This window comes from Lepidochelys kempii, chromosome 1 (genome assembly GCF_965140265.1).
Source record: "Lepidochelys kempii isolate rLepKem1 chromosome 1, rLepKem1.hap2, whole genome shotgun sequence".
Taxonomy (NCBI): Eukaryota; Metazoa; Chordata; order Testudines; family Cheloniidae; genus Lepidochelys; species Lepidochelys kempii.
Genome location: NC_133256.1, coordinates 234,436,717 through 234,454,534, shown reverse-complemented (window position 1 = coordinate 234,454,534; position 17,818 = coordinate 234,436,717). Strand labels below are relative to the sequence as shown.

Here is a 17,818-nt window from a genome sequence, read left to right as displayed (position 1 = left end):
CCTAGTTAATAATATCCAAGGGAGCAGCTTTTCCTGAGACTGTTGCAGAGCATCTTCTCCCATCTCAGGGGTTTTTAAACTGTAACCCAGGACCACAGTCCTCCCTTACGTTTTCTGTTTAATACATTATAATAGCATTTCCCTGTTCATCCTATTTTAAAAGGAACAAATAATAGTTTTGATCTATCATTTGAATCACAAGAGGAAAAAGGAGAGTTCTTCAGAATTCAACTACTCACTCGAGATTTTTTTTTTTTTTGCTATGATAACCTCAGCTACAGTCGATGATTTCCTCTTCCTTTGGTCACTATTGATGCGTGTTGATGCTGAGGAGCTAATTCTGGAAGGTGCTGAGCTTCTTCAATTCTCACTTACTTTAATGGGATCTGAGGATGCTCAGCACCACGCAGGATTGGGTTCTAGCTTCCTGGAATTTCTCCATCCATTATCAGGAATTCTGGTCTTTCAGCAGCTTCTTCCAGCACATGTCATAACAGTCACAACTCTATCTACCAATGGAACCAGGAGAACATTAATTCCTGGCTAAAGACTGCTCTGGTTGGCCTCTTGTGTAAGCCAGTGAGATGAAGTGCACTAATAGAAATGCCGACATGATAAGTAGTCCAAAGGAATCGTATGCATCTTATTCCTCTAAGATTTTAATCTGATTTACATACAGCCTGATTCTTGATGTGCTGAGTATCCCTGCATCTCATTGATTTCACTGGGAGCTGCAGGTGCTCAGAGTCTCTGGAAATCACACTAATATTGACTTTCACTCAAAAGCCCTTTACAAACCGAATAGAAAAACACACCTTAAATGTATCCTTCTGTGGAGAAATGAGTAGTAAACATCCAGTTTACTATGGAACAATGGAGAGGAAATACTTTTGACCAAAGACAGCCTACTATTAAAACAAGTGTCACAATGTGCAGACAAGCCCACAATTCTCAATGTCTCATCTAAAAGACACCCCGCACCAAGAGTAAAATGCATGCAATTCAATTTATCTATGGTATCTTGGATGGCTGATGGTTTGAGCTTACTACTCTGATTCTGAGCTGTGGTTCTAGGAAGTCTAGGTATTTTCACACCCAAAGCTTAGAGTATTATTAATAGCTCTCTCTGTCATCAAGAAGGCCCTGAAGTGGAAATTAACCTACCAAGACAAAGTAATCAGAGGCTACATTAGGTTTCTGCACACTCTTCATAACAGAAGCTGACAGGGTTAGTTTTGCAGTGGTCTAGTTTTGCTTCACATAATACTGCAAAAAAGTCATCTTTGATTATATAGTTTCCTTCTTCAGTGATGCCCATTTAACTGTTAGGGCTTCATGCAGGTTCAGGGTCCCACCGTTGCAGAGCTCAGTGTGGTCAAGGATTTAGTGTGTTTAAAACTGCCCTAAAACAAAATGAACCAGAAACCATGCTACTGGAAACAAAACCATTGCAATAGGACGTGTTATTAAAAAGCACCAGGAGTATTATCCATAGAGGTATTTAGGTGCCTAAGTCACTTTGTTAGACACCACTGCAATCTATAAAACTCCTGCTCAGCTGCTAACTCTATAGGCATCTAAATCCATTCTGCACCTCAATTTTTTCCTCTGGGCACACGCTCACTGCAGCTTCATTCTAGGTGTATGGGTGCCTATCCTGCCTGAACATGTGTACTACCGCCTTGTAATAGACATCTGGATGCCTATTTCTGGCTTAAAACCCAGAGCAATTCACAAAATGGGAAAGATAGGTGTTTGGCTGTCTAAATTGCATGCTGGATGGGGGGGGGCAATCTGGGGATTATGCTCAGAGGCCACCCACTGGACTCCTCAGGGAGGTTCACAAAAAACAGTGGGGAGTGGGTGGGAAAGGGACCTCCCTTATAATCTTTAGGCAAAGGGATAGACTATTCATCCAGGATGTGGGAGACACACACACACACACAGTTCAAGTCCTGCCTTCACCAGAGAAGGAGAAGGGAATTGAAGTGGGATCTCAGGAGTGTAATCTAACCACTAAGCTACGTAATACTCTGAGATGATCTCCTCAAGCTCTGTTGAAGTTGTTCCAGTTTAATTAAACAACAGAATATTTAAATATTATTTGGGCCACCCCAAGAATTAGAATGATTCTGTAGCCTAGGGGTTAGGGCAGTGACTTTAGAGATAGCAGAGCCTGATTCAAATCCCTTTCTTCCCCCTCGAGAGAATGGGGGTCTCCCACAGCCTGGGTGAGCATACTAGGCCAAAGGGAGGGCTCCCTCATTCCACCTGGGACTGTTTTGCTTTGGCCCGCACATGCAACTTAGGCAGCTGAGCACCCATCTTCCCCCAGTTCGTAGGTAGCCTGGATTGAGGTACATAACTTTCAGAGAGGGGCAGGGTTTACCAGCTCCCTGCCTAGCCTACTGGCGTTGGTGGATTGCAATCTTAGGTGTCTATCTCTCCCCGTTCATTGTATAGGTGTTCTTAAGGTACTTAACTCAGCTTGGTAGATCACAGTGTTATTCCTGTGATTTTCGAGGCACCTAAATGTTAGGCACCACAATGCTCAGCGTTGCAACACCTAAGGCCCTTCGTGGATTCCAGTGCAATTCCCTTAAATATTAAACCTACGTTTGTCCAACTAGAGAGTACCATTACTTTTCAAATAACCTGAATTATCTGTGTATCGGGGAAAGTAGTATTAAGGATATATGCTTTCGCCAATGTATGCAACAGATGTTTAAATAGGGTATACAACAAAAATTAGCTGTAGAGAAGTTTGAAAATAAATTTACTACAGGTTTTTTTTAATAATTCTATTTACTGTCAACCTTTCTGATATTAAGAGGCCTATCGCTTTTAAATGAGTAGAGATGAAAGGCATATAGGCCCCTATGGGTGGATGTTCATGCCTGGTGTGGAGCCCAGTGGTATTTTCAGCAGGGCTTTACATAGATGTAAGACTCCCTGCTCCCCTGACAGCCCTTGTCAACAATACATTGCAAACCTTGTCAGCTATTCAGAGTTTGGACTCCTAACCATAAAATAAACAAACAAAAGCAACAAAACCCCCATGAGATTCCTTATAACCAACCTAACCCTCAAAACCAAACTTTACTGAAAATATTCAGGTTTCTTTCTGACCAAACTTCAAACACACAAAACACAAAAATGACAAATCCAGATTACATATTATATAGCCTGGAAAACTATTATTTAAAACCAACCTCAATTCATATGTCATGTTTCTGGTCATAGAAAACACATTACACTGGAGCTACCATTTCAACCCATTAAACTCAGGCATTATGGTGATAGACATGGTATTAAAAACCCAGATATATCCTCAAATAAATACATCACTGTGAATCTGTTTTACATCTTAAATCATTATTTGCTGGGGGAGGAGTAGGGAAATTCTTTTCTCTTATCTGTTCATTTCCTGGCTCTAAATGTTTCCCTGCTGAACGTTTCTCTGCGGTTTGTTTTATTGTGTGCAGTGTACTAAATATATTATTACTATATGCAATGTACCTGGTCCTGTGGCTTTGAGAGCTAGGGCCCTGATCTTGCAAAGATTTAAACCTGTGTGTAACTTTACTCATCAGGCCAATTAAGTATGCTCCCAATTAAGTCTTTGTAGGATCTGGGCCTGACTGTTTCAGCCCCCTCAGAACTGCAGCAAATGCTCTCCCAGAGGGGCACATTCTATTGGCATGGTTCCACTAGTTTAATTGAAGGTGCAGTCAGTTTGGAAAGAGGATTTAGGCTATTGGACCCACAGTGAAGGAAACTGCATTGCGGTAAGACAAAGATGGGACCAGCCTCTCAAAGCCTGACTGGATCTCATGTTCTGGGTCGGCTCAGATAAAAGGGGATGCGAGTGGCACAACCCGGCTCTTGGGGCTGAACTTCCCCAAGGCAGTTAGCTCTGGTGGGCCAGGCTGGGCTTGTCTCTACAAACTGAAGTAAAAATTAATCTCGCTAAACGATTGTGACTTTTTTACTGCCGTGTAATTGCCTCCTCTCTGTCACTCAGATTTATGCCTTTATTGCTCACAGCCGGTGGCAGCCAATTCTCTACTGGTTGGCACGTCCAGCGCCTCAGCTTCTGCAAAGCCGCCAGGCGGGTTGGTGCGACGCGCTCCCGCCCCGGCGCGGCAGCGAGGAGGCAGCAGCCCGCGCGGCTCGTCTGACCCCGCGTTCCCGGGGCTGAGGAGCAAGGGGCTCGCTCCGCGCGGCGGCGGCTGCCGCGTCCGCGCTCTGCTCGCTGCGTGGCCCTGGGCTGGGGTGCTGCCCGCAGCAGCGCCTCCTCCGGGAGGAGGGGGAGCAGAGGGAGCGGAGCAGCGTTTGCCGGGCAGTTGTACAAGCTGAACTGCAAACCCGGCAGCCGCCTCCTGCTTGTTTATTCTCTCTCTCCCCCCCTTCTTCTCCTCCTCGCTTCTTTAATGAGGGGGACTCGCCTCACTTGAAGTTGGGGGGCAAAAATCGGAGAGCGCCCCAAGAGCCTTTAAACAGGGGCAAAGCTGTTCCGAGCAGCTTCCCTCCTGCGGAGCTGCGTCTCTTCCCGGCAGAACTTCACAACTTCTTCATCTCCCCACCGCTTGCCTTTTATTTTTGTGTCTCTCTTCCCCCCGCCCCTTCCCCTCCCAAGATCTGCAATGAACAGGACTCTTCCTCCCCCCAGCCATGGGGAATGGCGAGCCACGGCTTCTGGCAGAGCCGGGGAGGATCGCCCGAGGAGAAGGGAAGAGTGTATGTGAGCGCGCGAGAGAGCAGCAGGAAGAAGAAGCAAGCGGGCAGAAAGTCCCTGCTGCCGCTGCCCGCACGCAGCTCCATCCCGCTCCCCCCCCCCCGCACCTCCTTCCAGAGCAGCAGGAGTGCGGGGGAGCAATGATGGCCTAGGAATGAACCAGCGCTGCTGACTTTGTCCAGCGGCTTCTTTCTGTTCTTCCACCCCTTCCGACAACCCCGTGGATTTTTTTTTTTTAAACCTGCAGCGATCTCGGAGGGAGAGCCTATAAAGAGGGCGACAGGCTCTTTGAACAGGGGACAGGAGAGGGAGGCTGATCTCCCTGCAAAATGCGAGGCTTTAACTTTGCCGACTCTTCCTAGCCTTGCCCCTCTTGCGCTTCTCCGTTTGCACCCAGTGATAGATACTAAATTTTCGCAACCTCTGGAGGAACTTGCGAGGAATTTTTCTCGCTCTCTCCCTGCTGGGGAAGGGAGGGGGTTGCCTCGTTTTGTATGTGGGGGGAAGAGGGGAGGCTGAAACTATGGCTCTGACCAGCGACTCTGCCCGTGTCCGGGGCAAATCCAGCCGGAGCATTGGCGAGGAGAAAAGCCCAGCAGCAGGAGTAGGATCCGATTGCAATGGGTATTGTTGTTCTGATGGGAAACAGCAGCAGCCGGGGCAAAAGGAAGACTCAACCTGCCAGCTCTGCTGGGGAGACCTGGTGCTGCAGAAAATCTGGAGCTCCCGGAAACTTTCCTCGGCTCTCTGCGCCGGGTCCCTGTCCTTCTTGCTGGCTCTGGTGGTCAGGTTGGTCCGGGGGGAGATCGGCTGCAATCTGGAGGAGAAGGAAGTAGTGGCGGCGGCGGAGGAAGCAGCAGCCGCAACAGCTGGAGGAGGAGAAGCGAGTGGTTTGCCGTTGCCCCCAGCAGGGCTCCCCAGCAGCAGCTTCCAGCTGACTCCTTGGCTGCATCCCATCGCTTTGCTCTTCAGCCTCATGTGTGTCTTCTTCTGGATGGGCTTGTACTTACTGCGCTCCGGGGTCCGCCTGCACACAGCCGCCTTGCTCCTGGCCGCCTGCTGCGGGGGGGAAGCGATTGTCCAGATTGGGTTTGCGGTAGGGGAGGATCACTTGCTTTCCTTCACCGCCACGGGGGTGGTGCTGAGCTGCCTGGCCACTGTGACATGGCTGGTGCTGAAGCTGAGGCAGGGCGTCCTCATGATCGCCTTGACTAGCGCGGTCAGGACCACGTCCCTCGTCTCCTTAGAGAGGATCAAGGTAGCCTGGAGACCCTACCTGGCTTACTTGTTCGGGCTACTGGGTATCCTGCTGGCCAGGTTCGCGGATCAGCTCTTGCCCCATTGCGGGGCGGCGCAGCCTAGAGAGGTCTCTGGTGCCCAGCTGGCCAAGGAAGAGGTCCCGGTGTTTAAGAGGAGGAGGAGGTCCAGCTCCATGATCTCTCCCGAGATGTCCAGCTGCAGCAACAAGTCTCATCGGAGGACCTCCCTGCCCTGCATACCTAGGGAGCAGGTAAGGAGCGCGACAGATCTTCACAATCCCAGGGGGAATCCAGGAGTCCGGGGACTGAGGAGGAAGGAAAACCAAGCAGTCAGGGTACAGCAAACTTGCGGGGGATTTTTATTTATTGGTTGGTTGAGCAGACACTAGAAAAGGAGTCGTAAGACATAGAGTGAAGCATTGCGAGTTGCTACAAACTTTTTGCTCGGTCCTCTGGATGTATATCAGGGCGGCTGAATGTTTCCCACAAATTAGGGAAGTGGAAACTGTACGTGAAATTCGAAGAGTTCCGTAGCCCCTACCCAAATTCCAATTTTCTTCCTCCTTATTTTTATGCTTGAAATATCACTTTAATCTGCCTTAGTAACACTTTAGTTTTCAGCACTCTGGTCGGCTTTATTTATTTCTGCTCAGTAGAAGGGAGATAGAATTAGAGGAGTCTTTAGAGCAAGGGAAGGCTTGTTTCAAAGTTTCACTATATTAATGTAAAATCTTGAGGTTTTTACGCTGAAGTTTTATTTTTTATTTTTAACTTGGCCAACAGTATAGCTAGCTGTTGCTGGGCTGGCTCTAAATACTGCGGTGGGGTGTGTGTGTGTCTTGTTGTTTGTTTAAAGTATAGGTTAGCCCAAACTGGAGAGGCATCTAGCATCAATTATAAACAGTGATTTCTGAACTTTTTTTGGTTTGTTGAAAGAGGGCATTAATCGTATTAAACTTTCACTGGTCCGTAAAAGGAGTTCATCTTTTTGAAATTAGCATATTTTTAGTTTTGTTTGGTATAGCAAAAAGCCTCTTGCCTAATGTATTGAGTGTGTTTTTTAAGAAGGGGCCTGCAGTAGTTAAGTTGTCATCTTAGCTTTTCGCTTCTTGGCTACTACGCTGAGCGATCAAGAAGTTTTATATCCCAGTTCTTCTGTCCTTTGACACTAGATGTGTAGTTTTTTATTTAGTTTAACTTTATTTTGTAAAAACTGGTATTTGAATAAGAATGGATGTGTGTTTTTGTCTAGAAAAGTTTTTCTCCATAAGCTTCGAAAAGGGAAAAAAATACATCTAAGGATGTGAACAGAATTAATATGAACATCTTTATAGCATAAACAATAAGGGATTCCAGATAGACCCATTAAAACTTAATTTTGCACTTGAAATTGTTTTGAGTTTTTGAGACTTAACCTTACACAGCAGAAGACTATTTTTTGGTGGACTGAGTGTAATTGAGCATATTTGGAGTAAGTATGACACTTGCCCAGTGGTAAAAAGGGAAACCTAGGTGGAAATAAGTGGCAAATGATGTTATATTTCCTTTTCTGTTAGTATTAAAAATGACTTGGTGAACTGTGGCCAGCTAAAGCTTATTCCGTTATACCAAAGGCTTTCTTTCAGGTCCCTTGCTGGATAAGCAGTTAGGTATTTTCTAAGTAATGGCATCTAACCATATGGTGTGGGTGGCTAGTTTGTTTCTAGAAATGGTTTGATTACATCTTTGTGGCAGTTCATAGCATTTGCTGGAAGAATCCCTGACAGCCTATATCCTTGAGGCATATTTTACAACAAATGTACTTATTTATTTGATCTAAACAAAAATGTTAAATAAATATTTACCACAGTCTCCAACAGTGTGGAAAAAATAGAAAACTGACTCAGTTTTGACTCTGTTTTATTATGAATTACGCGAGAGCAATTAGGGTGTAAGAACCATTTGTAAATACAATAACTTTATTTTTCTCTCTTAGATGTTTACTTCATTTGATAACTTTTCCAGAGGCTTCTTGCACTAATCATGTGTAACATCTAAAATATTTTTTCACTTGCTGTGGCACTTTAAATAAATGCAGCTTTCTAGCAGACAAGTTTAAATGTAATCACTTTGATATGGTCTATTAAGCCCTACTATAGTTATCTTCTTTTGCTTATGAATAGAACACAAATCATCTTTATTATATACAGTATTATTAAATCCACTATAGCAAACAGATTACTTTCTCTGTTTGTCTTAATGTTTTCACTTCGGAGCACAGGTTTAATTATGTCTTGTTTTCACCCCAATAGACTGTACAGTGGAGACAACTGACAACTATATAGTTTACTATTTTCAGGGATTTAGCCACATTTCTACTTTAATATTACTCAATAGAAGGATCATGGATTGCTTATGCCATTGCTTATACAAAAATGGATGATTATCTCCAAGTTTGTTTTTAGAAGCAAATTGTCACTTTGAGTGTGTGTTTAATTTCTCTTCACACTCTCTTTTCCTACAGCAACCCTTTTAAAATAACAAAGATAGTAACAAGAAATACTGTGAGGCTCTCAGAAAGCGTCCCTTTTGGCTGACGGCAAAACAGAGTTTGTTTTTTATAAGGAAAATTGGCTCCTGGTAACTTTGAAGAAGCCGTAGGTAAATGTTTCTCCTTAGGACAGCTTTTAAATATAACATGTTTAAAATAAAATACTTTAAAAACAACTGCTCAATAACCCCAAAACAAAGTTATAAAAAAACCCCCAACTTTGAATAGAATGTTGCAAGTCAGAGAGAGTTTTTTGTATGCTGTTTTAGAGATGTGAAAGCTCACATCAGGAAATAGACTCACAATATTGCTTTAATGGGCTGAAAAACCTGCTTGAATTGTGTAGCAGATAATGTAAGAAGCAAAGATCTTGTGAACTTCTTACAGAGCTATTGCCCATTATCTCTTGTATGATATGTTTACATTGCTGAGTAATCTTATTAAGCTTTCATTTGGCCAGAGTAATACTGTTTCAATTCTAATTGTGTGTAGTAATGTGGGTTCTTTCTAAAGCTTATGGACAGTGCGGGGACGGGTGTGTGTGTGGGGGGGAGGGGGGGAATGGAGATTTGCTGCTTGTTGTGGGTTTTTTTTTTAAACCCCCCGCCCCAAGAGCTACAGTGGTGGTCATGATGATGTGGTAAGTAATGATGTCTTAAACAGTCATAAACTGACTTTTTGCCACTGAAATATAAATCCAGGACATTTTAATCTATTTGGCCTTGCACTATCAAAGTCAAGTGTTTGGAATTGTTAGGTAAATTTCAGTTATACAATATTGGTGTTAGCCTAGTTATCATTAAGTGCTTTTACTTTAAACCCCTGGTGTCAGTAGCTGAATACTTCCTCTGTGTCCCTAAATTATCTCTGGTGGAAACATCTTATCTTTTTCTCAGCCCCAAAATGAACTTTAAAAATAATAAACAATGAAAATCCATTTAGCCACTCTTTTTGGGAAATTGTTCACATTTTTATTTACTGTTGGGTTTTTTTTTGTATGAGCAAAACAGATAGCTGGATTGTAGGGCTCCCACTTGGCATGTGTGTAGTTGTCAGTGAGAAGGGAGTGATTTGATGGTGGTCTGTTTCCGTGAGGTACCTGTGACAATCAACAGCATAGCATCAAGGCACCCCAAAGTAACAGAACTCCTTACTGGTCTGCGTGATTACCCCCCCCACACCCCCCCAAACATCAGAGTACCAAATACCTTCAGCTTTCATCAGAAGCAGTTGAGGATGCTTGGTTCCTTGAGGGGTCAGGCGTCCAGTTTCTTTCGGGGGAAGAAAACCTGGTGAGAGAGATAATGAATGAATTTATATTTTCCTCACTGATGTAAATGTGCATGGTGTTTTGGGTAGCTGCACATAGGTGACACTACTCTTGATGGCCAAATCTTTACATCTTGTCAAGCCATCTTTACTCCTCTTGCTAAAGCTGGTGACAGAAGAGGCCCAGCAGATCTAGTAGCCTTTTTGTTGTGCTCTGGTGTTTCCAGTGTGAAAAACTACGTGCTGGAGTATAATACGTTCCGGAGATAACTGTCTAGGAGCCTGTGCAGGCCAGGATGGTAGTCTGTTTTGATTTGAACGTGCAATTGCATGTAAGCATCCAGATGTAAGTATGGTGACCAGACAGCAAGTGTGAAAAATTGGGACAGGGGGTGGGGGGTAATAGGAGCCTTTATAAACAAATAAACAACAAAAACAAACAAACAAAAAACATTAAAAAAAAAACCCACCCCCAAATATCGGGACTATCCCTTTAAAATCGGGACATCTGGTCATCCAAGAGGCAAGATTTGGCCCTAAGATGTTAAAGACAATGTTACTATACTGCATATGCATAGGTGGGCCAAGTTGTATTCTATGCATAGATTTTTGTTGTTGTTGTATGCATTTAATATGAATTTGTTAAAGCAAGTTTTGCCAGTTGAAGTAGCTTAAAGCAGTTCAGTTTGTTGTATTTATTATATTACTTTCAGGGATGCACTTTAGCTATCAGTCGCTGAACTGAAGACCGTATCACAGGGCTTGAAATATCTTCTAGTTTGAAAAACAGGCTTACTAACCACTGGCTAATGCACATACAGATAGGGGACTCACAAGGCTAAACGCTGCCTGGTAAGAAACCTACGTCCAGTTGCTGGGAAATGAGCTAACACTGGAGTTCCTACCAGGGTGCTGACCCTGCTCCAAGGTTCCATCTTTTGGTCAGCTTCTGCCTAGTAGTTGCCTGATGAGTTTGAAGTGTCTTTTCCACCACACTCTCTCCTATGGTTGCTGTAAAGGAGAAGAAGGATCTTTCATTTCTCTTTGCTCCTCTTCTGCTCAGTAGTCTCCTGATTGCTTTAGGGAGGAGAGAGGACTTTCATTTGGGTGCTGGAATGGTGGGAGATAGTGTCTTCACTGTTGCAACTCTCCGCTATTGAGAGGGGGAATTGAGGATTTGTCTCCACTATCATACCCTTCCCCATGACTATTTTTTTTCCCCCAAATCCTCTTTATCCCATGAGTGGTTTCAGTGTCTGCCTCTCCTAGCTTTCCCAGACAGCAGCAGAGTGAAATTGGGATGTATCTTGTGAATTTCACCAGTGCTCTTGGGGTTTTTGAATAGTTCTGTGGAAATGACCTTGAGGGCTTGTCTACACTACCTGCTGGATTGGTGGGCAGTGATGGATCCAGCAGGGGTCGATTTATCACGTCTAGTATAGATGCGATAAATCGACTGCTGAGTGCTCTCCTGTCGACTCCGGTACTCCACCAGAATGAGGAGCGCAAGTGGAGTCGACAGGAGAGCATCAGCTGTTGACTTACTGCAGTGAAGACACCGCAGTAAGTAGATCTAAGTACATCGACTTCAGCTACGCTATTTATGGAGCTGAAGTAGCATATCTTAGATCGACCCCCGTGCAGTAGTGTAGACAAACCAATTTGTTTTGCCAATTTCACTCTGCTGCTTGGGAAAGCTATGAGCAGTGTCAGGCATTAGGGCTGGCTGCAGACTCAAAAAGACAGCACTGCCTCAGTTCACATTTGGAAAATTATCTTTTCAGCCGTAAGTTCTAGTGGTTGTTTTTTTTTCTCTCTCTACAGAAATTGGCTTGAGCTTTTCATGTGTTGGAGACAAGTGGATTTTTTTAAGTCCTCTAGTATACTGCCTTTAAAACAGGAATAATATTAATTTTAATCCGCAACTGTCAGCGTGGTATGGAAGCTGTAAAATTCATACCATCTCCCTAAGAATGGAAGAGATCTGAATTAAAGGTACTAGATAGGATATAGATTTTAAATTTAAAAAAAATCCATATATATTTAGGTAAATAAGTTAATATTTAGATAATGTCCTCTGGTGACTTGCTGAAATGTGGTTACTTAATATATGTCAGACTCCTGAAAAATCATACATAGAGTCCAGATGTAATTCTGTTAAGCATGACTTAATGTAAGTAAACTGCCTTTACTTAGATTTCATTTTTAACTCTCAGAAATTGAAAAGGTGTTGGGAAAACTGTCACAATTGACAAAAATGGACCATAAACCAATCTGTTAAATAAAGAATTTTTTTTTGTCTGCTGTTGATGGGTGAGTAAAATACAGTAGTGACTTTCTGCTTTTTCTGAACTGAGTGTAAAGTGTGAAAATGCAAAGCTGTGGAACTGAAAGAAATCCTATGTATGCTGGGTTGTCATGTTAATTAAACAAACAACCAAAACAGTGACCCTGTGTATAAAATATGTTTTGAGAAGCCTGAAAAACAAACAGTGACACATGTTTTGGACATTAATTGTGACATCTGTGAGACTCTATCCTGTTCTGACATTACTGTGCTCATTCTCTGAATCTTTTTTGCAGGAAGCTGACACACAATCTGTATTTTGTAAAAATAAGGAATATATTGATCTTTGAAGCTGTAGGAGAGGCATAGCTGTAATGGCCGTTAACCACAGGGATTGAAATGGACATCCTAAGTGGTTTAAAAAATAAAACACCCACTGAAATTAAAATATTCATCTGATTCCTAAAAACTTGTTACTTCTCGTATTTTCCCCAAATGTATGTTAGAGCCTTTTTTATTCAATTAGACATGCTAAGTAATGTTGGTTGTTGAGTGGGATTCAAATAGTAAATAAAGTAAAAACTTTTTTCCTCTCATCAGAGTGGATTTCAGAAAGTTACTGCTGAGAGCATTGTTCTTAACCTTACTGCAGCCTGCACCCCTTTAAGTCTCAAAATATCTTCTCACACCCCTTATCAAAAATCGTTGAAGTAAGTCAGTTCTTTAAACCTAGAAATATTTTTTGTTTGTATATTACAATAATCGTTAAATGTATAATGTTAATAAATATGTAGGTTTGATGAAATAAAGTAGTCGTACTTATGTACCTGTGCTTAATTTGTGTTTTTGAGGATTTGCCTTCTAAAATAATCTGGCATGTCTCGCACCCCCAGAAAGGGCATCTTGCACCCCAGGTTAAGAACCACTGGCCTAGAGAATCAGAGAATAGATTATTAAACCATCACCTAAACTGGTAATATTTTACACAATATATCATTCAGAAATAAGTGTATATGAAGTATGCTGGTATAGTACTCATTTTTGTTCTGGACAGTTCTGCTACTGATACAGTATATTAGATAACCTGTTGCCCGTGGAGTTGCAATGCTATATGGACTTCTCTGCGTCAGAGTAGTGATTTGTTTGAGTAATAGCAAAAAAAAAAGTCTGTTTTTTCAATTTTTAACCTTTGCTTCTGGAGAACATTAGCTGTTTTATATGCTGAGTTTTACTTGAGGAGTAAGTTTGGAGTATAGGAGTCTGGGGAAGAACTGTGATTTATTGTTCAAAAACTTGATGGTGAGCCTTACAGTTTAACAGTTGCTTTCCTGCATGTGTATTTGTAACTCCCACTCGGTGTTATTCCAGAAATGGTCTCTGTCTAGCACTCTGTCTTGCAAACACCTGTTCATGTGAGTAGTCCCATCTGAAATCAGTGACACTATTCATGTGAGGTAAAAAACGGATTGGGCCCTTAAAGGGCATCAGAGATCCTACTCCGATTTGCACTATGACTTGCAAACAAGTATATCAGATGATAAATTCAAAAATATAATGGGCAAAATCCATCCTTGCTACTTCATTGATGTCAGTGGAATTATATCAGGAATAAATGCCTCTCCATCTTTATTATCTATATATAAGAAAATATATATCTATATATCAGCCAGTTAATGTGTTTTATAATGGAGAAATTTTTTGCTCTCTGATTTTTTGTAAAATTATTTTCAGTTGTCTGTGTCAGCTCAAATTTGGTTGATTATTTCACCTGATGATTAAATATAAGAGTGGTTAAACATCTGGGTGAATGTGATTAGGATAGGGCCAAATCTAAAGGACTAGAAAACATGCCTTATGATGATTCACTCAAGGAGCTCAATCTGTTTAGCTGAACACCGGGGTTAAAAAGTGACCTTAATCACAGTTTATAAGTACCTACACAGGGAACAAATATTTGATAATGGCTCTTCAGTCTAGTAAAGAAAGGTGTAAGGTATGACAATCCAACAGCTGGAAGTTGAATCTAGAGAAATTCAGAGTGGAAATAAGGTGTAAATTTTAAACAATGAGGGTAATTAATTAACTATTGGAATAATTATAGTGGATTCTCCATCACTGACAGTTTTTTCAATCAAGATTGGATGTTTTTCTAAAACATCTGCTCTAGAAATTATTTTGGGGAGGTTCTATGGCCTGTGTTATACAGGAGATTAGCTTAGATAATCACAATTGTTCTTTCTGGCTGTGGGATCTATGAAAACCAGCACAGTTGCTGTATAGGAAAATCATGCCTCTGTAATCTGTTAGAATTCTTTGAGCAATTAACAAAATAGTGGATAAAGGAAAATGTCTACTAACAGTAGAATTTGTTTGGACCTTCTTAACAGAGCTTTGACACAGGCCCTCCCAAGAAACTACCAAGATAACTAAATAATCATGAGGTAAAAGGTAATGTTTTGTCAAGGATTAGAAACTGGACAAGAGTTGGAAAACAAAGAGTAGGCCAATTTTTCAGTGTAGTGAAAGATTAATAATATTCCCTGTTCTGTATTTGCATTGGTGATGTTTCATATGTTAATTATTTGAAAAACTAGGTGGACAGTAAAGTGGCAAAATGTGCATTGAGACACAATTATGTAGGTAAGTCAATATTAGAGAAGACTTCAGAATGACCTAACAAAGTTAACTGAATGGGCATCATGATGGCAAATTCAACAATGACAAAAAATGAAAGGAAACCTAGCAAAAAGACTGATTGAAACTACTCCTATGCATTGATATGTTTTAAAGTAACTGTGTAATGTGACCACTCAGGAAAAAGGGTTAGGTGTCAGTTAAAAACATGTTTGTTGTGCAATTTCCATCAAAGAGCCAATCAGAAGGATAGCTATAGAGATGATGGGACAGACAGTAATGCTGAAAATGTTGTTATAAAGCCATTATTTACATGAATAGTAGGCTCTTGCCTGGGCTGTTTGATTTTTGGTCACCCTTTCTCTAAAATGGTATATTGGTAATAAAGAGAGTTCAGAGATGGATGACAATTTATTAGGGGCTTGTAGAACTTTCATGTGAAGAGAGACTGAAAAGCTTGTAAGTACCTGTAGTTTAAATAAATTAATAAGTAGAAAGATGATAGATGAATACAAAATATGAATTGTGTTTAAGAGTAAGGGGGAATTCAATTAAGCTAATTTTAAACTGAGATTTTTTTTCAGACAACTCATCATGAACCCGTGGAACTCTGTCATCGAGTTATATCATCGAGGGCAAGCACTTAGTAGGATTCTTTTTAAAAGCGTTCTTTTTATTATGGATAGGTTAAATGAATACTTTTCTGTATTTCAAACTCTCATGTTTAAGGGGATAAGGAATATGCTAACTGATAATAGGAAGAAACTTCCCCTGTTGACATGTTAGTCTATTATTGCCTGCTACCAGTGATGAGCTGCCAAAATCTTAATAACCGGTTTCCCCCTCACCCCACAAGGGGGTTGTGGCCCACCCCCGCCCCTGGGACTCCTGCCCCATCCAACCCCCGCGTTCCTCGACTGTATCCCTCTCCCCTGACTGCCCCCAGAACTGGGCAGGAGGGTCTCGTGGGCCACTGTAGTGGGTGCCCACCCTGCCCCAAAGAGCCAGAGGGACCTGCCAGTGGGCGAGGTGGGGAGTCCTGGCGGTGCTTACCTGGGGCAGCCCCGGGAAGCATCCGGCAGGTCCCTCTGGCTCCTAGGGGCGGGGGAGCATAGCTAGGGAGGAGCAGGGGGAGCGGCCGCTCTCCCCACTGATCACATCAAAAGTGGCACCTTAGGTACCGACTCCGTGGGTGCGCCGGGGCTGGAGCCTCCATGGGGAAAATTTGGTGGGTGCAGAGCACCCACCGGCAGCTCCCCGCCCCGCGCCTGGCCCCAGCTCAGCTCAGCTCACCTCCACTCTGCCTCCTCCCCTGAACGCACCGCACCACTCTGCTTCTCCCCCCCACAGGCTTCCTGCGAATCAGCTGTTCGCATAGGAAGCCTGGGAGGGCTGAGAAGCAGGTGGCAGCTTCGCACTTAGGCCCAGGGAGGCAGAGGTGAGTTGGGGCAGGGAGCGGTTCCCCTGCGCGGTCTCTCCGGGTTACCTGCTGCGGCGCGGGCGGCCATCCTCGGCCCCCCCCCGCCCCCGGCCTGCGCTCCACCTCTGCCTCCCTGGGCCTGAGCGCGAAGCTGCTGCCTGCTTCTCAGCCCTTCCAGGCTTCCTGTGCAAACAGCTGATTTGCGGGAAGCCGGGGGGGCGGGGGCGGAGAAGCAGAGTGGGGTGGTGCATTCGGGGAGGAGGCAGAGCGGAGGTGAGGTGAGCTGGAGTGGACAGTGGTACCCCTGCGCCCCTCCCCCCCGGGTTACCTGCTGTGGTGCAGGCGGTCCTCCTCGCGCCCCCCCAGCTCACCTCCACTCCACCTCTGCCTCCCTGGGCCTGAGCGCGAAGCTGCTGCCTGCTTCTCAGCCCTCCCAGGCTTCCCATGCGAACAGCTGATTCGCGGGAAGCCGGGGGGTAGGGGGTGGCGCGGAGAAGCAGAGCGGGGCAGTGCGTTCAGGGGCAGAGGCGAGCTGGGGCCAGGCGCGGGGCGGGGAGCTGCCGGTGGGTGCTATGCACCCACCAAATTTTCCCCGTGGGGGCTCCAGCCCCGGAGCACCCATGGAGTCGGTGCCTAAGGCACCACTTTTGTCCGGTGGATAAATTTAGAAGCCCTTTTAGAACCGGTTCTCCCTCGCAGGACAACTGGTTCTAAAAGGGCTTCTAAATTTAACAGCCGGTTCTAGCGAACCGGTGCAAACCAGCTCCAGCTCACCACTGCCTGCTACAGGATTCTTACTCTTGCCTCTGAAGCATCTGCTACTGGTCACTCACACAGACAGAACACTGAGTTAAATGGACCACTGGTCTAATCTACTGTGGCATTTCCGATATTCCTAACACAGTCAAGTACTCAAAATTGTTAGGGATAATGCTGCCAACAAGGATCGGTTAGACAAATGCAGCAAAGCCTAATGTTTTCTCTCATGGCCAGTGTAACGGCTGGGAAAATGTAAACCTCTGTGTGTCAAAAATAACCTTTGCTATTGATGTGCTGCTCTCTCCCTATCTAATGTCCCCACCTTCTACAACAGTGTGTTCCAGATTAACATAATTTATTTGCATGCACTCAATATTCTGTTGCTGCCATGTTTTGTCTTGTTTTATAGATAGAATTGAAGTTTAGGGTTGAATTTTAAAATAAAGGAAAAATGTTTCATGCATCAGTAAAATCCTCACAGTATGTTGCCTCTTTAACTCTCCATAGGAAGTCTGTGTGCAAGAGACACACAGGATATTTGCTGACAATTGCTGAGTGAAGCATTAATTGCAATTGAAAAAGTAACAGTTCAACAGAGTCCTGTTAGAATTAGAACTCACTTTATCCCTACTAACGGATCTACAAAATACATCAATCCTAGCTATACTGATTCTAGGAAAATTATGTTGAGCCACTGTAAGGTTCTGCTGTTGAGACTCTGATGGTAACTCTAATCAGACCAAATTGATAATCTGTTTCATCCTTGCTTAAAGACTGATGCCCATAGTTTTAATTTGATTATCAGAATTGTCACAGTATCTGGTTTACAGGATCGTGTTGTACTATGACCAGGAGTTAACCTCCTTTGGATTGCCTGATTTATTTATTTATTTTAAACCATTGGAACTACGGTGTTTGGAAG

General features: G+C 43.5%; 1 protein-coding gene across 1 annotated transcript in view; it reads left to right on the top strand.

Annotated features, from left to right (window-relative positions):
- The first annotated feature begins 4,137 nt into the window (after positions 1 to 4,137).
- The window catches only part of PDE3A (phosphodiesterase 3A), a 367,243-nt gene continuing 353,562 nt past the window's right edge, over positions 4,138 to 17,818 (top strand). The window contains exon 1 of the mRNA XM_073318613.1: positions 4,138 to 6,248. Within this exon, the coding sequence (XP_073174714.1) occupies positions 5,262 to 6,248 (987 nt within the window). The 5' untranslated portion in view covers positions 4,138 to 5,261. The remainder of the gene's footprint in view (positions 6,249 to 17,818) is intronic.